Here is an 18,842-nt window from a genome sequence, read left to right on the forward strand (position 1 = left end):
AGGTTGTGGGAAACGATGAGGTGATGGGACCCTTGGCAACCTATGTGTGTGGACAGGCGGGCAACCCCACCCTGTTAATTGCCACTGAGGTTTCCAGAGCTGGAATCAACCAGAGACGTAGACACTGCAAAAACAGTGGGAGTGTGATATTGTCACTGGGAGTCAAGAAGAACTGAGGGAGAGACCCAGACACACAGTGCTCCTTGCTGTGCTCTTGCTCTTCTTATGGTCCTGGGTTTGGGGAGGATTTGGAGTGAATTGTTATGTAGGGCTGCAGAAAGGCTCTTTCCCTTTCTTCACCCTCTCAATTTGGAGAGGAGGATGTGTAGGAGGAATGATGTGGAAAAGAGTAACTTAACCCTGCCAGACATGTCTGTGAATGAGATTTCAGGAGTAGGAATGGAAATACAGCTGTGCATCAGCATGGCAGAGGGCCACAGGACCCAAACACAGGGAGGGGATCATCCTGTCGGCTTTGGGAACATGACATTGACACAAGACAGGCGAGCTCATGGGTAAGAAGAAGGCAGAAAGACTTAGATTAAGTTGCTCCCATATGTCCTTTCTCTGGTTGGCCCTTTCTAGTCACTGGCTGACCATTTCACACTAACCTCGTGATCTTGGCTCCCCAGGTCTCTGCTCCCCCTTTAACCTGGACGCACATCACCCACGCCTCTTCACAGGGCCACCAGAGGCTGAATTTGGATACAGTGTCTTACAACATGTTGGGGGTGGACAGCGATGGTGAGGAGGAAACCAGGGATTGGGACACTGAAAAATGGGAGGGAAGATAGCTGGGACTCAAGTTCAAGTGTTCGTTTGAAAGTGGCTTTTATTTATTTATTTATTTATTTATTTATTATTTTAAAGAGAAAAAAACACCCGAATTTCAAAACAAGATAATAGGAGTATTATCTTGATAATACTTGATAATCTTGATAGTAAACAAGATAATAGGAAAATACACATTGTGTATTGTTATCTTTAAATTAGTTATTGAGAGTACAAGATATAGGCATTTAGTTGTCCAAATAATATTAGTACAAACCTTTCTTTCAATGAACTAAGAGAAATGAGTAGTATAACTTATATATATATATATATATATATATATATATATCTTTTTCTCCTTTTCCCCCATCCCAGTTTCTCTTCCCTTTTGAACAGTTTCTTTCCATTTTATAAAACCTATTGTACATTTTGGATCTTGCTTACTCTTTTAGCTTCTCACACTAGGGAGACAATGCAATGTTTGCACATGTGTGTCTCATTTATTTCACTTATGAGTATAGTCTCGAGTTGCATCCATTTACCTATAAAAATCTCCAGTTTATCCTTTTTATGGCTGAGTAGTACTCCACTGCATAATAAGATCACATCTTTCTTACCCATTCCTTAGCTGATGGGCATTTGGGTTGTTTCCAAGATCTAACTGTTACAAATTGTGCTGCTATAAACATGGGTGCACATGTATTGCTGTGGTAGGATGATTTTAATTCTTCTGAGAAGATACCCAGCAGGGGAATAGTTGGGTCAAATGGGACCTCCAATCCTAGTTTTTTGAGAAATCTCCACACTGATTTCCACAGTGGTTGTACCAGTCTATACTCCCACCAACAGTGTATAAGAGTTCCTTTTCCCCCACAGCCCCTCCAGTGTTTGTTATTGGTTGATTTCTTGATGATAGCCATTTTTTCTCAGGTGAGATGTAATCTCAGTGTTTTAATTTTGCACCTGTTGAGTGACCAGCGATGTTGAACATTGCTTCATATATTTATTTGCCATTTATATTTCTTTATCTCAGAAGTGTGTATTCATCTCAGATGGGCTGGGACTCTTTTAAGTTGCCACCTCCACGTGCTTTCCTTCTGGTCTATGTCAAGGGTTATAGTCACCCTATGCTTATATTCACATCCTTCTCACAGGATGCTGGTGGGTGCCCCCTGGGATGGGCCTTCAGGTGACCGGAGAGGGGATGTTTATCGCTGCCCTGTAGATGGCTCCCACAGTGCCCCATGTGCCAAGAGCCACTTGGGTAAGAATGCCTGACCCCCTCCAAGCCCCTGTGTTTTATACCCTAGTAGCTAGAACTCCTTATATATCAGTTTCTTCACCCCCTTAACCCACACACTTCCTATTCCCAATCTGATACTGAGTCCTTCTCATTCTGCTCCAAAAACCACTCTGAACTCAAGCATCCCATCTGTGACCCCATGACCTTTATCTTTTCCACCTCCCTCCGACCAGGTGATTATCAACTGGGAAATTCATCTCATCCTGCTGTGAATATGCACCTGGGGATGTCTCTACAAGAGACAGATGCTGATGGGGGATTTCTGGTGAGCTGAGGAAAGGGTGGTGGTAGGGTCTCTGAAGGTTCATGGTGAAGAAAAGAGCGTTGTGGTAAGGGAAACTGTGGTTCTTTGTGGAGGTGTCAAGGAGTGTAAACCCCTAGAGAGCAAAGTAGGGCATCTCCAGGAGTGGTCTCAATGCCTCCTTTGATGAGGAGCATGTTTAGGGCATTCCCTTCGAAGCTCAGAGTAACTATTTCCCCCACCCATCCCCAGGCCTGTGCCCCTCTCTGGTCTCGTGCTTGTGGCAGCTCTGTCTTCAGTTCTGGGATATGTGCCCGTGTGGATGCTTCATTCCAGCCCCAAGGAAGCCTGGCGCCCACTGCCCAACGTAAGGCCTGGGGCCCAGTTCCCAGGAGAGAGGGCTGGATGGGAAGAAGAGGGCGAAATGGTGTGATGCCTGGCAGAGGCCTCTGTGGCTATGCTTGTGGCTATATAATATGCCTGCAAACACTTCATGTCTCCTAACAGAGTTCAGACCCCTGAGGCATCAATTCTCCATGATCTGATCTAACCAATTTAAAAACTCAGCTTACCCCTCTATACACTTATGTCATGGGCACAGCCTTCCCTTCACCATTCTCCTGTGTGTCATCATTTTCATACCTCTGTTTCCCTCATTTCCAGTATTCTTTACCAACACACCTTTCCTTACTTTCTCTTCTCTTCCAACGTCTTTAGTCTACAATACTTCTTTTTGTAGTGCCGGGGACTAAATCCAGGGTTTTGCAAATGCCAGGCAAACACTCTACCACTGAGCTACAACCCTAGCCCTTCAATACCTTCTTTTTCTACCTCGTTTTATTCTCCACCGTGGACAAAGCCCAGGGTTCAAACCCCAGCACTGGAAAAAAAAAATGGACCATGTCATTCTTCCACAGCCCAGAACGGTGTTATATTTCAATCTAGCATTTCTTTCTTTCTTTGTTTTTTTGTAAGTTGCATCTATGCCTGTTTCTTCTTTTTTTTGTTTCTGTACTTTTCCAGAGCCTGTCACAGTATTTTCCTTCTACGAAAACATGATTAATAAATGTTTGAATTGAATGTGCCCTCCTGTGATCTCTTCCTTTGTTGATCCTAGCTTGATACCCTTCTATTTCTTTGTTTCTCATCATCATATTCCTACTTCTAGGCTGCCCCACATACATGGATGTTGTCATCGTCTTGGATGGCTCCAACAGCATCTACCCCTGGTCTGAAGTTCAGACTTTCCTACGGAGGCTGGTAGGGAGATTGTTTATTGATCCAGAACAGATACAGGTAAGATAAAGCATTATGGATGGGTTTGGAGGTAAAGAGATAAATGTGGGTAGTGTCTTCTGTAGTATCGAAGTGTTTATCTCTCCTCTTTCATATCCTTTCTTGTCCTTCCTCTCCCTACTCCTGTATACATTCCATCTGATGCACAATTTACTCTCAGGTGGGACTGGTACAATATGGGGAGAGCCCTGTACATGAGTGGTCCCTGGGAGATTTTCGAACTAAGGGAGAAGTGGTGAGAGCTGCAAGGAACCTCAGTCGGCAGGAGGGACGAGAAACGAAGACTGCCCAAGCAATAAAGGTGGCCTGGTGAGGCGCTGTGAGCGGGAATGTGGAAGACCAGGGTGGTGAGGGTTGAGAGGCTTAGGGGAGGCCTTGGAGTGTGCTGTGAACATCCCAAGATGTTCTGCATGCTTATCTTTATGTATTTATTTAATTTCTTTTAGACAGGGTATTGCTTTTTAGTGCAGGCTGGCTTTGAACTCAGTGTAGCCCAGGCTGGCCTCAAATTCACAGTGATCTGCCTGCCTCAGCCTCCTGAGTCCTGGGGTTACAGGCATGTGCTACCACGCCTAGCTTGCATACTTATTTTGCACACCAGTTGTGCAGGGAAGAAGGCTAAATTGGCTGTCACTATGCTCCTTTTCCTTGCTTTTCTATAAAATGTGTCTGTGTCTATTGGTGTCTTTGCTTTATCTCTGTAGACAAAACTTTGTCTCTCTATGCTTCCGCTCCAGCTTTGGTTCCAACCCTTAGATTCTCCACCACTCATGCCCTAGCTCTTTTTCCAAACATGATTCACATCATCTTGGGAAGACTCCCTTGACCTGATCATTCTCCTCTGAATTCTACATTCCCTTAGTATGTTTTCTCAACCATAATATTTGTTGACTGAATCTATGAGTGAATACATTTTATACTTAATTTCATTGATGATATGCTATTCTGTATCCTGTATGGCATTCAAATATTTGAGCTCTTACTCTGTGCCAGTTTCCATGTTAGGCATTCTTGGGAAATGGCCTAAAAGTCAAGATCCCTGACCGCAGAGAATTGACAGTGCTAAATCCTATTGTGTGTGCGTGTGTGTGCATGTGTGTGTTTATATCTGATTATATTTCATTCTTTTCTTTCTCATCAGCACAGAAGGGTTCAGTCAATCCCGGGGTGGACGACCAGAGGCTGCCAGGTTACTGGTGGTGGTCACTGATGGAGAGTCACATGATGGAGAGGATCTTCCGGCAGCACTAAAGGCCTGTGAGGCTGGAAAAGTGACACGTTATGGGATTGCGGTGAGAACTGACTGTAGATCTAGAAGGGTTGGCAGAGGAAGACTTTGAGGACCAAGAATTTAAAATAGGAACACTACTACTTTCTGGACTTTAGCCATATTTACTCCCTTTGCTTCATTTGGCTACGGTATGTATCAACTAACGTCTTACCCTATCCATCTTGGTCTCCTGACCTCAGGTCCTTGGTCACTACCTTCGTCGGCAACGAGACCCTAGCTCTTTTCTTCGGGAAATTAGAGCAATTGCCAGTGATCCAGATGAGCGATTCTTTTTCAATGTTACAGATGAGGCTGCACTGACTGATATTGTGGATGCACTAGGAGACCGGATTTTTGGCCTTGAAGGTAATGCTAACCGTGGGAAAAGGAGGGAGAGGGTAGTGGGGGCTGCAGAGGTATAAGTGGGATTCTAGAGGGAGCTCAATAGCTCAAATTGGGAACTGTCTTTCCCTAGTAATACCTTGATATTTTCTCATACCCAAGGGTCCCATGGAGAAAATGAAAGCTCTTTTGGGCTGGAAATGTCTCAGATTGGTTTCTCTACACATCAGCTAAAGGTTGGACAGATTCTGACCCCTCCATGACATCTAGCCTCTGACCCCTTCATGGCTCCTTCCAACTTAAACCTCAGGGGCCTTCCACATTCCTCCTTTAACCAACCTCCATGCTAACCTTGCACTCAATGATCCTCTCATTCCCAGTGTTTCCTCTTTGTCCCCTGCCCATCTTCTCAGTGACCGGTCTGGTTTTGCTCCACAGGATGGAATTCTCTTTGGGATGGTGGGGGCCTATGACTGGGGGGGCTCAGTACTGTGGCTTGAAGAAGGTCATCACCATTTCCCCCTACAAACGGCCCTGGAAGATGAGTTTCCCCCTGCATTGCAGAATCATGCATCCTACCTAGGTGAGTAGCAGGGAGTTGCAGAGGACTGGGAAAGTAGGAAGAAGAAGCACTTTCTGAGTTCCTCATGTAGTTTCTTGTCACTTCCCCTGGGACTTCCTCCAAGTCTTTAGGGAAGCGTGCCCTTCTGACCCCATCTTCTCTCCCTCTTACACACTTCCAGGTTACTCTGTTTCCTCCATGCTTCTGCGGAGTGGACGTCGCCTCTTTCTCTCAGGGGCCCCTAGGTTTAGACATCGAGGAAAAGTCATCGCCTTCCAGCTTAAGAAAGATGGGACTGTGAAGGTTGCCCACAGCCTCCAAGGGGAGCAGGTAGGGCATCAAGGGAAGGTGGGACCTTCGGGTACCCGGGCTCCTTCAGCCTGAGGGGGAAGAGTGAGAAGGGGAATGAGGGAGGCCTGAAATATCAGTGCTGAGTTCTGATTGGCAGAGTTTGTCAGGGATGTAAGGACCAGGTTGGCAGGTGGGTGACTGCTTCCCACTGAGTTTACTTGTTCACAGTCACCTCCCCTTTGCTCTGGGTCGCTGCCACCCACCACTCCCCAGATTGGCTCATACTTTGGCAGTGAGCTCTGCCCATTGGATACGGATAGCGATGGAACAACTGATGTCTTACTTGTGGCTGCTCCCATGTTCCTGGGACCCCAGAACAAGGAGACAGGACGTGTTTATGTGTATCGGGTGGGCCAGGTAAGGCTAGCTGGGACCTGCTGGGTTTTGGGGGAAAGGTGGAATGGAGGGGAGCAACATATTGAAGGGCTGGCTGAGAGATTGGGGCTACCAAATAAATACCATCTGTCTTCTCATCTCCATCAGCAGTCTTTGCTGATGCTCCAAGGGACACTTCAGCCAGAACCCCCACAGGATGCTCGGTTTGGCTTTGCCATGGGTGCTCTTCCTGATCTAAACCAAGATGGCTTTGCTGATGTGGCTGTGGGCGCTCCGCTGGAGGATGGGCACCAGGGAGCCCTGTACTTGTATCACGGAACCCAGAGTGGAGTCAGGCCCCACCCTGCCCAGGTCAGGAGTGCCCAGATAATGCCGGGGCACAGTCAAAGGAAGGGGAGGTGTGCTTTTTACTTATCTATAGTCTCTTTGGCTTAAGAACAAAACTGAACAAGTGTTTGACCAGTAGGAAAAAAATCGAGATGGTGGGATAGGATACAGTTTACCAAACTAGGGAGTCCTGACCACAAGCAAGGTTCTCTTACTTCCGTGCCTAGTCAGGTATTAGAAAGAACCTGGCAGGTGGAATGAAAAACCAGTTGGTGTGAATCTTTGTCTCAGTGTCCCCTCTTCTCCTCCCAGCGGATTGCAGCTGTCTCCATGCCACGGGCTCTCAGCTACTTTGGTCGAAGTATAGATGGCCGGCTAGATCTGGATGGAGATGATCTGGTGGATGTGGCTGTGGGTGCCCAGGGGGCAGTTGTCCTGCTGAGGTGAGGAGCCCCACTCAGGTAGCAGAGGGCAGCACAGCAAAGCTATTAAGAGCAAGAGCTTTGGAGTCATAAGGGCTCTGGAGTTAAGATTTGGGTTTCTAGGTCAGCTTATCCTAATTTCCAGAATGACAATAACAGTAGTACCTGCCAGGTGTGGTGGCACACACCTGTAATCCCAGCACTCAGGAGACTGAGGCAGGATAGCTACAAGTTTGAGGCCAGCCTGGACTACACAGCAAGACTTTGTCTCAAAAAACTAAAAGTAAAACTAAAACAAAACAAAAACACTTAAAAAGAAGAGAAAATAATAGTATAGTACCTGCCCATAGCTTTATTGTAAGGCTCAACTGAGACAGCCATGGAAAGATTGTAATAGAGTTGGTACCTGGTGAATCGAACCTGCTGTCTGACTTCTGTCACAGAGTTCAGGGAGGCTAACGTGCATGCCTTCCATCCCTTGTTCTTTGTTTTGATCATGAAGAGGGAGACACTGGGGTTGCACTTCTCAAAGCACTTACCTCTCACTGCTCTCATTTCTTTCCTGCCATTCCCAGCTCCCAGCCCATTGTCCATGTGGCCCTCTCACTGGATGTGACCCCACCAGCCATCAGCGTGGTGCAGAGGGACTGTAGACGGCGCAGGCAGGAAGCAGTCTGCCTGACTGCTGACCTCTGCTTCCACGCGACCTCCCGTACTCCTGGTCACTGGGACCGCAGGTTCAGTGAGTGACTAGATGCATCCCCTAGCACCCCAGACTCCTTGCCTGTTCTGGTCTCTGAGCCCCCTGCACCCTCATTCTTGCCTCCCTGTTCAGATATGCAGGTGACAGCATCACTGGATGAGTGGACAGCTGGGGTACGGGCAGCATTTGATAGCTCTGGCCAGAGGCTCTCTCCTGTGCGTCTCCAGCTCAGCGTGGGAAATGTCACATGTGAGCAGCTGCACTTCCATGTGCTGGTGAGGAAGGGGCCTGAGAAGGAGGGGGAGGCTGGGTCAGAGAAGGAATTTCAACTAGACAGCAAGGAAGTCAAAACGGGGAAAGTGAGACAATTGAGACTGGGAGGTAGGTCCAGTCAGGATTTGAATCCTAGGTCTGGCATTAACCACCATGAACACCGGCTCGTCACCCAATCTCCAAATCTGTGTCCTTGTCTGCAAAGAGATGAAAATAACTATATCATAGGAGTGGTATTATAATTAAATTTAATAGTATTGATTAAATCTCAGGACAATGCCTAGCACACAGAAAGTGCTCCAGAAATGATCGCTGCAGTTATCATATTCTTTCATGGGCCTGCATTACATCTCTCACTTTTGCTCCCTGTGGTCCTTGACTCTGTTTTCCCTTAGGATACATCAGATTACCTCCGACCGGTGGTCTTGACCGTGACCTTTGCCTTGGACAACACGACAAAGCCAGGGCCTGTGCTGGATGAAAGTTCACCCACCTCTCTACAAAAGCTGGTTAGCAGTAACAAGCCCTGCTTGGCCCCTGGATCCCAATACTGCCCTCCCAGTGGGTTTGAAAGAAAGGGGAAGGGGAGATGTGAGATCACAGTGAAATCTGACCCAGGTCCTTCTAATCAAAGTAGATCCACTTGAGCCAGGCATGGTACACGCCTGTAATCCCAGCACTTGGGAGGCTGAGGCACAAGGATTTCCACGAGTTTGAGGCCAGCCTGGGCTACATAGTGAGTTCAAGGCCAACCTGGACTACATAGTGAAACCCTGTCTCAAAAAAAGAAAGAAAGGGTCTGGGAATTTAGCTCAGTGGCACAGCGCCTGCCTGGCAAGTGCAAGGTCATGAGTTTGTTTCCCAGTACCGGGAAAAAAAAAAAAGAAAGAAGTAGATCCACGCTTCTCTTTTTGCTTTCACCCAGTTCCAGTACTTTCTCCTTGCTTTCTTCTCAGCCCTCAGGCCTTTCTCCCTCTTCCAGGTCCCCTTCTCAAAAGATTGTGGCCCTGACAATGAATGTGTCACAGATTTGGTGCTCCAAGCCAAAATGGACATCAGAGGCTCCAGGTTGGATGGATATGAACCAGGCAAACCAGGGGGCCTTGATACAGATCAGAAGGGAGTTGGATCTTGCCAGTGGGAGGGAGTTTTTAGCCAGGGTAATAGAAGTGAGGCTTTTGATACTCCATCAACTCCTGGTCTCTCCCTTATTCACCATTCCCAGGAAGGCTCCATTCGTGATTCAAGGTGGCCGGCAAAAAGTGCTGGTATCAGCAACTCTGGAGAACAGGAAGGAAAATGCCTACAACACTAGCTTGAGTCTCACCTTCTCTAAAAATCTCCACCTGGCCAGTCTCATTCCTCAGGTGCCCATGAAGGAGGGGGTTTAGGAGGAGGAGAGAAAGGAGGAGGAAGATCAGGGTATTGATCCTGGCTGTGAGGGACCCTGGAGGGAGGCTCAGTGTTTAGGGGCTGTGGGTAGAGAACAGTTGCAGCTCCAGCTCCAGCCTCCACTCTCCTTCCTTTGCCCTCAGAGGAATAGCCGGGTAAAAGTGGAATGTGCAGCGACTACGCCTCATGCCCGGCTCTGCAGTGTGGGGCATCCCGTCTTCCAGACTGGTGCTAAGGTGAGTTGGGGCCCAGAGTGGGAAAAGGACTCTGCGAGAGCAGGGGCTGGGATCTGTGGGGTCCAGGAGTACAGGGGAGGAGGCACCCAGAGGCTCCTGTTCCTCTGTAGTTGTTCTACAAGAAAGAACCTACCATTTGCACATGTCCCCTGCCCCCAGGTGACCTTTCTGCTAGAGTTTGAGTTTAGCTGCTCCTCTCTCCTGAGTCAAGTCTTCGTGAGGCTGACTGCCAGTAGGTGAGAATAAAGGGAACTTCCTTGAAGCTTTCCTTTGTTGGGTTTTTGACCCGGGTAATAGGGGCAGGAATAGCACTGACTCCTCTGTTAGCAGAAAAGCATATCTGAGGAGGAATTTCAGTGTGAACTTTCCCCACTGACTCTACAGCAGTAGCCTGGAGAGGAATAGGACCCTTCAAGACAATATAGCCCAGACTTCTGCCTACGTCCAATATGAGCCTCACCTCCTATTCTCCAGGTATGACCCAGATCCTGACTAGGACCCAGTTCTGACCTCAGACTCATACTCTTTTCTTTTTTCTCTCTCCTTCCGTGTGCTTCAGTGTTCTCAGAAACATAAAACCTGAGGCTTCTCTGTCTTCCTGTCCTTACTCCCACTCATGATGAACCTTCTCTTTTAAGCACCTTACTTTCCTGGGTAGGGCTTTCTTAGGCCTTGGGCCCTGGAGCTGGGATGTGGCGATATAGGATGCAGCCCTAGAGAATATATTAAGTCTATATTATGTTCCATTTCTTTTTTCTCCATGTACCCTTTTCTCTTTATCCATATGTTGGTCCTACTTTCCCTGACCCATATGCTATATGCTGATCATGTGTCCCTGTGTCTGGGTCATGGATGTCACCTGGTACCTCCTAACTTGGTGTCCACACAGTGAGTCCACCCTGCAGCGCTATGAGGTTCACCCTTATAGAATCCTCTCACTGGGTCCTGGTCCTGAATTCAAAACCACTCTTAGGGTAAGAAGCTGGAGGGACCTTGGCATGACAGAGAGGGTGGGGCTGGGGACAAGCCACAGCTGTGTGGGAAAGGATGGGATGGTCTGTCTTAGATTTCAATACCTAGTGTGAAGAGGGGCAGATGAGGAGGGGTCTTCTGTTTCCCACCTCTTCCCATTTCCAATCCTTTCAGGTTCAGAACCTCGGCTGTTATGTGGTCAGTGGCCTCATCATCTCAGCCCTCCTTCCAGCTGTAGCTCATGGGGGCAATTACTTTCTGTCACTATCGCAAGTCATCACCAATAATGTGAGTCTGGGTGGGAGCATGGGGAACCCTGGCCTTTTGGGCTAGCAGCCTCACTGAAGCTCCCTACTGCTCTCAGAGGCCCTCTTCTTGGAGGACCTTTGTTTTATGTGTGTAGCTTCTTTGGGAGGAAAGAAAGGGATTACACACAGGACATTTGGGTATGGATAGTTCATTCCTGCTCAGCTTGCAGTGGCTGGCATTCCCCCACCAGGAGAGTCTTTCAAGTTGGATATCCCTCTAGGCAAGCTGCACAGTGCAAAACCTGACTGAGCCCCCAGGGCCTGCTGTGCGTCTGGAGGAGCTTCAACACACAAACAGACTGGTATGAATCCCAAGAGTGTGTGCAAGGAGAGATGCGAGTAGATTTGCATGCCTTCTGGCGGTGTGAGAGGGTGGAGGTGGAAAGAGATCTTTCTGTTCTGGGACCCTGATCTGTCTCTCTCCTCTGATAGAATGGGAGCAATACTTGGTGTCAGGTCGTGAGGTGCCGCCTTGGGCAGCTGGCAAAGGGAGCTGAGGTCTCTATTGGACTACTGAGGCTGGTTCACAACGAATTTTTCCGAAGGGTAAACTTTTCCTTTTTGGCTATTCTTCTTTTGCTCTTGGAACAATAACAGGCTTTAGAGGTAAACAGACCTATTTTGAAGTTCTAGTTTTACTTCTTACCAGTTATCTGACCATGAGAAATTTATTGTATTTCGCTAAGCTTTTTCCTGACCTTTAAAATTAAAAAGGTACTTATTTCTTAGAGTTGTAAAGAATAAACGGATAATGAGTTGGACATATGTGAACACTCAATAAAACCTAGTTACTATCTCTGTATTATTTTCTTCTGTCATTCCTTGGTTCTGTAATAATAATGGTCAATTCACATTTATAGGGTACCTAAATTTAACAAGTACCTCTTAAATACAAGCTTCTGTATTAGATCAGCACTGAGGAGAATGTCCCCAACATTAAGCACCGCACTGTAGGTGCGTTTTTGTTAAATGATTAAATAATTAATACTACATGCAGAGTACTTACTGGAGAACAGTGAGGAGTAAGATTGTATAGTTGAGACGAATCTGGAGGCTGGCTCACAGTGAGAGATCTCTGACTAGGGTGATAAAACTGAACGTGATATGATGAACACTCAGAAGTCAGTGTGAGTTCCTGAGCAGGGAAATGACATCTTAATTATAAATAGCTATTTAGCTATATTGTGCATTCCTATAAAGTTTGAATAACACAAGATCCTTGTGATGTAGGCGTATGTTTTAGGGAAGCTAAGTCTGACAAACCACCCTTTTCTAAGTCTGGTTCTCTCTTTATCCTTCTTTGGTACATTTTTCATTCATTTATTCCTTTAACAAGGATTTATTAAGAAATCACTACATCTTTGGCACTGTGACAAGCACTGAGGACACAAAAGCTAGTAAAACACAGACCTCAAATTTCAAGGTTCTTATTGTTCAGTAGCAAAAGGCAGAGAAACTAGATGTATTAAGCTCAAAGGCATAGTGCTAGGATCAGTTCAGTTCTTGAGGATGCCCTTGGCTGCATTACATATATGTCTGGTCTCTCTCTTTCTTCTAATAAAGTGACCAGGACTCAATCATGGGGTCTCCACCCTAATGCCTTTATCTGATCCTAATCACTTCCCAAAGACCCCATCTAAACACCATACTTGGATAACATCTCTACCTTCTTAATATATCACAATGGAGGTGAAAGTTCAATACTTGAAGGCTTGGAGGACACTCAAGCCATATCCAAACAATAGTACCAGAATTGGTGGGAGTTAGCAGGAAATACTTTCCTAATTCCCACAAGAGTGAACTTCAATATAAAGAGGGATGGAAGCCGGGCATGGTGGTACATACCTGTAGTTCCAGCTACTTAGGAGGCTGAGGTAAGGGGATTATGAAGTTGGAGGCTAGCCTGATTAACTTACCAAGACTTTGTCTCAAAGTAGAAAGGTCTGGTGATATAGTTCAGCACTCCCTGGGTGCTGTAGAGAAAGAAAAAAGAAAGGTAGAGGGTAGCCAGAGGAAAGGAGAGTGGAATGTATCTTAGGTAAACAGTGTATTTGGGAGACCAGAGATTTTCCATCTATTACCTATTCTCCCTTTTCCCAGTGGCCTTCAGCCTTTTCTTCTGATCTTGAAAATCCTGGAAGTTGTGCCACTTAGCCTGAACTTTGTTCTTGGGGTTACACACACACACACACACACACACACACACACACACACACACACCATTTGATGGTGGCTTATTTTAAATGTCTTCCCATCCACTTGTTCCAGGCCAAGTTCAAGTCCCTGACAGTGGTCAGCACCTTTGAGCTGGGAACTGAGGAGCACAGTGTCCTACAGCTGACTGAAGCCTCCCGCTGGAGTGAGGTAGGGCTGGAGGCTGAGTGTGAAAGCTGTGAAAATAATGGCATGGGATGAGGTAAGGGCACTTACGGGTTTTTTTCCAAAACAAATGCTTCTCTATCAGGTAGCAGTTGATGAGTCAGAAGTTTTAAATGAAAATGCTAGAGTTCTGCTGTCTCCATTCCTACTTCAGTTGCCTTTGAGTAGAAAGAGGTTCTTTATTCTGTTTGGGGGCTGGCTTTGCTAAACATGAGTGAAGGTAGCTGGGTTAAAAAGCAATGTGAAAGAACCCCTCTTCTCCCCACAGAGCCTCCTGGAGGTGATTCAGACCCACCCCACCCTCATCTCCCTGTGGACCCTCGCTGGGAGTGTCCTGGGAGGGCTGCTCCTGCTTGCTCTTCTTGTCTTCTGCTTGTGGAAGGTGAGCACTGCTTTAGTGGAAGTGAGGAGCACTGTGTCCACTAGGCAGGGTTTCTTTTCTTTTCTTTTTTGGTACTGCTGGGTATCAAACCCAGGGCCTCATACATGCTAGTCAAGGGGTCTGCCATGGAGCCACATCCCCGTCAGAGAGATCCTTGATTATAGCACAGAGAGTATACCTCACGCTGGGTACAACTGCCAGCTAAGCAGGCTGAGGGTGTCATGCCCAGATCTCCTTCACTGTATTCCACAAATGCTGGTGGAATTAAACTAAGCCAAATAAAATAAATTTGAGTCCTATTTTGGAATCAGAACAGAAGCGAAGACCTCAGATAGGTCCTAAGGGCTATTGGCAAAGTCCCCAGTCTGGGCATTTGGCAGTGACTCTTATCTCTTCCTCTATAGCTTGGCTTCTTTACACGTAAGAAAATCCCCGAGGAAGAAAAAAGAAAAGTTGGAGGAATGAATGCAGAATAAGGCTCTAGAAAGTCCTCTCTGGCAGCTTCTTCAGTGACTTGTGTCAGAGCAGAGGTTTGAGGGCCCTGTGGGATCAAGAAGAAGCCTCTGGACTGTCTCCTCAGACTCACAGCCTGACTTGACTTTGGAGTCATGGGGATGCTGCTGGCAAGAGATGAGGCTTTACCTCAGACAAGAAGGGCTGGCACCAAAATCAGTAATGCTCTCACCCTCTGCATGGTCCCAATTCCACAGTCAACACTGGGGTCTTTTCCCTATCCCCGGGAATCAAGAGAACTTTTTGCTTAGGTCCCTGACTCCTCTCAAACTCCCTCTTGGTCTCTCCTCGCAGTTCGCAAAGGATGAAGATTATCCTCCTCCATTCAGTACCAACTCTTTCAACTTCCTGCTTGCTCCCCACTCCACAGGAGGTTGCTGACGTTGGCTTGAAAGAAGTAAAGTCAACATCTGCTGCTTTCCTGTGGAGCTTAGTGATTCATAGAGCTGGATGGGTAGAGTCAACAGGAAAAAAGGAGGGAGGAGGAAAAGCCACAAGAGACATTCTGTACAATTCCAAGGAACAGAGAAGCCTTTAGACAGGCAACTGCCATCCCCTCTGAAACCTGAGCTTTGCTAGTGCACTCGCCCTCCCTCAGGTGCTAGGGAAACAGAGCTGCCCCCAGGCTTGCTGGGCGAGAGCTTGCCAACCCTCAGCCTTCCCTAGGAGCAAAACCAGGGCTGGGTGCCTGATTTTCTGGAGCCGGGGGCCCCCGGGTGGCTAAAGCTGGAATAGCAGAGAAGACTGGGCACCCTAGGCAGTGTTTTCTCTACTTCTCTCAGACCTTACTCTTTGGCCCTCACTGGGACCTCCTTATGGAAAGCAAACAGAAGGAAAAGGATTGCTGTTTTAGGGGGGAAAACCCTTCCACCTTCTCAGCTTTGGGAAGCAGCAGTCCCATGCGATCCAAACAAGTAGAACTGCATTAAAAAGAGGAAGTGGGTTGCATGAGGTCCCTGGAAAGCAAGGCTTTACCTGCCCAGTGTTGGTTTTTTAGCACAAATAACTCCTAGCAAAATATTTCTGGGGCAACTCTGGTCATATTTTGTAGGATGTCTCTGTTGGAATGTTTGGTAGCCCTTGCCTAATATTTACTGGAAATCACCAAGATAATTTCTCTCTCTAACATATCCTATCCTCATCCCATGTTGTTGTGGCTAGAAAAGACAAGTGGATTCTCACAGACATCTCAAAACATATGTTTCTTTGTAATCAAGACTTTGGATACCAAAGGCAGTTACTGGTCTCCAGAGTGCAACTTTGACAGCCATTTGAAAGATCAGCATCCATTTCTACCTGAGAAGAGAGAAACACCTCATCGGGCAGTTCACTAGCAGCCACAGAACCTGTCCTCCCAGGCTGTTCTTCAGGCCTCACCACAATGTTTATTTTGGCATGTCTCTGGCCCTCTGAAGAGGGCCACCCTCCTGGGCATTGTCTCTGTTTCCCAGCACTGTGGACAGTATATCAGATGGTCATAACAAATAAAGGTCAGTGTCAAGTACTTCTGGCTTTCTTTGAGTTCCTGAGGATATAGCCTGCTCAGGGATAGTAAGAGGTAAATTCTTGATTTGCCTGAGACATTACCTAATGGAGTCACTGGAAGGCAAAGTTATGAAGTATTTGGAAAATTTGCTGTGACTCTCCCACCAGAGATGTGCTCTCACCTCCTGCAAGTCTTACCCACTTGAGCTATCATAGAGTGTAAACTGTAGTTTTGAGGAACACAAAGGCCTAAGTTGAAATCTCAAGTCTACTGTTTATTACCTATATGGTCCTAAGCAAGTCATAACATCTCAGAGACTCAGATCACAGTAAGTAGTGTGGTTAGGAAAGAAGACAGATTTGGGTTTAAATCTAGGCCATACCACTTAAAACCTATTTGACCTGAGACAGATTCAACTTCACAAAGTCTCAGCTATTTTTTTTTTTTTCTTTTGATACTGGGAATCAAACTTAGAACCTTGCACTTGCCAGGCAGGCACTGTGCCACTGAGCTATCGCTCCAGCCCTGTCTTAGCTATCTTGTCTTTAAATTACTGTTGTAAAGACAAAATGAGATCATCTAAGCAAAGTGAACATATAGTAAGTGCTTGATAAATGGTAACTGTGAAATATTTTGTTATAAAATAATCTGCCTTACTATTTATGAAGAGTAAGTGAGAAGAATACCCAAGTGGTATTCTTGTTCTGGTGATCCATCTCCCAGACCCTGAAGAGTTGTTTCTTCTGTCTGCTATTATATCCTTCCACTATACCTTATCCTGTGCCTCATCTCCTTTACCATATGCTCTTGAGTCCACTAAGGTGATAATTAACTGATTAGCTTAAGGATTCTTTTCTATTTCTTCAGATACCCAGATGTCTTCTAGGCTCCTCTTGTGATACCCAGGGTTCTAGTATCTCCAAGGAAGAACATGCACACTTAAGTAGTAGCCTTCTAGAGACCGTGTGTGTCTGCATCTCTTACCTAGCCCTGAGATCATGGCCTGTCTGGGATGTTAGGCAGAGATAGCATTCATATATTTTTTTAATTTTAATTTTGAGACAGGGTCTAGCTATGCAGTTCAGGCTGGCCTTGAACTCACTTTGTAGCCTAGGCTGGCCTCGAATGCCCAATGAGCCTCCACGCAGAGATAGCATTCTGCATCAAGCTAGTTGAGTTGTTCTGTGACAGGAAAGTGTCTGTGTAGCCCCTCCCTGAACTTCATGTAGACTATAACTTGATCAACCTTGTAGAGCATACTGTGCCTGGAGCTGGAATGGAGGATTTGCTTTTGTTGATAGACTTCCCTCACTTCATCACTCCCAGTGAACCTCCAAAGGGAGGAGGTTTCTTTTAAGGACTGGTTCATCTACTTCTTCACTCATGTGACTAATTTTTTTCTCCATCTGGAGATCTGTCTCCTGTCCATCGTTAGCCCCTGAGTAGGGCTTTTTCCAACCCCAGTCTATTCCTCAATAAGCTTGTTGTCCTTTCCTTTGGAACAATACCAGTTTGAGAAGCAATAAACAACAGGTTCTCCCCATAAAAGAGAGTGTTCCTTTCTTCTTATTGCTTCTTTGCTTGCTCCTTCCTTTCCTTCCTTCCTTCCTTCTGTTCTTCCTTCCTTCCTGCCTGCCTGCCTTCCTGCCTTCCTTCCTTCCTTCAACGTTAAGCACCTAACATTTGCAAGAAATGAGAATATAAAATATAACTGCTAGCACCAAAGAGTCCAGACTAGAAGAAGAAACAATAAAGAAATAATGACTAATATAAAGAGATGGTTGCTATATAATATACCAGTAAATACTAGGGTATGTGCAAGGGTACAGAATGTACCCTTTTGGGGGGCAGAGTGGCAGGGTTTTAAAGGAAAATTTTACAGAACAAACAAACAAAAACTTTCTTGGTGCCCCAACACGTATGAGAGGAGGCATTCCAGGGAGGATTAATCACCAGTTGCAAAGGAAATTGTAGTAATTACAGCAGTTTGATCTTGGGCTCTTTTGTGAATGTAACTAGAGGTGAGACTGAAAGAAGGCAGGGACCAGCTCCTGAAGAGCCTTTTAGTCACCTTAAGAACAGTGGGAATCAGGGGCTGGAGATTCGGCTCAGTGGCACAGCGCCTGCCTGGCAAGCGCAAGGTCGTGAGTTTGTATTCCTGGTACTGGAAGAAAAAAACAAAAAAGAACTCTGGGCTTCATCCTGTAGGTTTTCAGGTGCATGTTAACAGACTACTGGGGCTGCACAGAAAAAGGAGGGATGGGAAGACCAAGTGGCTGCAGCAGTTTAAGCGCGAATTACTGAGAATCCGAACTGAAAAGGTAGAGAAACTAGGGAAGATAGTATTTGGTTTTTTCTACACCCTCCCCCAATTGAGGGTTGAACCACAAGGTGTGTTGAGCTACATCCCAAGCTCTCGTTCACTGAGCGATCAATTGAACAATGGACTTTTAGAGTCTTGCTAAATTGCCCAGGCCGGCTTGAAATTTGTAAGCCTCCTGTCTCGGCCTCTCAAATTGCTGGGATTGTGGGATTGATTACAGGCGTGAGCCACACACGCCCGGCTTTTTTTTTTTTTTAAATTTTGAGACAGGATGTTGCTCGGTAGTTCAGGCTGGCCTTGAACTCATTTTGTACCCTTGGCTGGTCTCAAATTCGTGGCAATCATCCTGCTTCAGCCTCCCGCATGCTGGGATTACAGTTGTGTGCCACAGCGCCCAGCTCTCCTTTCCCTTTTCCAACTCCAAGTTTCGTTAAGAAATTAACCCTTCCCTCAGGTTTTTGTCCTCAGGTTACAGGGGGCCACACGTTTTCCTGCTCAGGTCCTTGCTTAGGGCTACACTCTCCTCGAGTTTCCAAACTCTTCTCTTTAAATTCTCTTTTGTCCCTGGGTTTTTGGCGAGAGGCTGGAGGACGGGAGAAGAAGCCGAGGTAACTGGTCAGATGTGTCTGGATATAATAAAGCGCCGTCTTCAAT

The 18,842-nt window shown here is 46.4% G+C and overlaps 1 protein-coding gene across 5 annotated transcripts in view; it reads left to right on the forward strand.

Annotated features, from left to right (window-relative positions):
• The window catches only part of Itga10 (integrin, alpha 10), a 16,931-nt gene extending 1,048 nt beyond the window's left edge, over positions 1 to 15,883 (forward strand). Inside the window, exons 2-30 of one of the 5 annotated variants that reach the window (XM_013509330.1) lie at positions 633 to 744; positions 1,926 to 2,035; positions 2,248 to 2,339; positions 2,568 to 2,682; positions 3,484 to 3,611; positions 3,772 to 3,920; positions 4,753 to 4,903; positions 5,082 to 5,247; positions 5,386 to 5,459; positions 5,662 to 5,806; positions 5,967 to 6,115; positions 6,305 to 6,493; positions 6,620 to 6,823; positions 7,112 to 7,242; positions 7,797 to 7,963; positions 8,057 to 8,199; positions 8,593 to 8,706; positions 9,180 to 9,265; positions 9,423 to 9,564; positions 9,733 to 9,825; positions 9,985 to 10,061; positions 10,210 to 10,299; positions 10,715 to 10,799; positions 10,972 to 11,085; positions 11,327 to 11,407; positions 11,538 to 11,651; positions 13,374 to 13,469; positions 13,753 to 13,866; positions 14,271 to 15,883. In XM_013509330.1, coding sequence (XP_013364784.1) covers positions 633 to 744; positions 1,926 to 2,035; positions 2,248 to 2,339; positions 2,568 to 2,682; positions 3,484 to 3,611; positions 3,772 to 3,920; positions 4,753 to 4,903; positions 5,082 to 5,247; positions 5,386 to 5,459; positions 5,662 to 5,806; positions 5,967 to 6,115; positions 6,305 to 6,493; positions 6,620 to 6,823; positions 7,112 to 7,242; positions 7,797 to 7,963; positions 8,057 to 8,199; positions 8,593 to 8,706; positions 9,180 to 9,265; positions 9,423 to 9,564; positions 9,733 to 9,825; positions 9,985 to 10,061; positions 10,210 to 10,299; positions 10,715 to 10,799; positions 10,972 to 11,085; positions 11,327 to 11,407; positions 11,538 to 11,651; positions 13,374 to 13,469; positions 13,753 to 13,866; positions 14,271 to 14,342 — 3,503 coding nt within the window. In that variant the 3' untranslated portion in view covers positions 14,343 to 15,883. The remainder of the gene's footprint in view (positions 1 to 632; positions 745 to 1,925; positions 2,036 to 2,247; positions 2,340 to 2,567; positions 2,683 to 3,483; positions 3,612 to 3,771; positions 3,921 to 4,752; positions 4,904 to 5,081; positions 5,248 to 5,385; positions 5,460 to 5,661; positions 5,807 to 5,966; positions 6,116 to 6,304; positions 6,494 to 6,619; positions 6,824 to 7,111; positions 7,243 to 7,796; positions 7,964 to 8,056; positions 8,200 to 8,592; positions 8,707 to 9,179; positions 9,266 to 9,422; positions 9,565 to 9,732; positions 9,826 to 9,984; positions 10,062 to 10,209; positions 10,300 to 10,714; positions 10,800 to 10,971; positions 11,086 to 11,326; positions 11,408 to 11,537; positions 11,652 to 13,373; positions 13,470 to 13,752; positions 13,867 to 14,270) is intronic. The other 4 variants (XM_013509332.1, XM_013509331.1, XM_005413428.2 and 1 more) reach the window with 4 other exon arrangements.
• The last annotated feature ends 2,959 nt before the right edge of the window (positions 15,884 to 18,842 follow it).

The sequence above is a fragment of the Chinchilla lanigera genome, unplaced genomic scaffold (genome assembly GCF_000276665.1).
Source record: "Chinchilla lanigera isolate Chin_1 unplaced genomic scaffold, ChiLan1.0 scaffold00167, whole genome shotgun sequence".
NCBI lineage: Eukaryota > Metazoa > Chordata > Mammalia > Rodentia > Chinchillidae > Chinchilla > Chinchilla lanigera.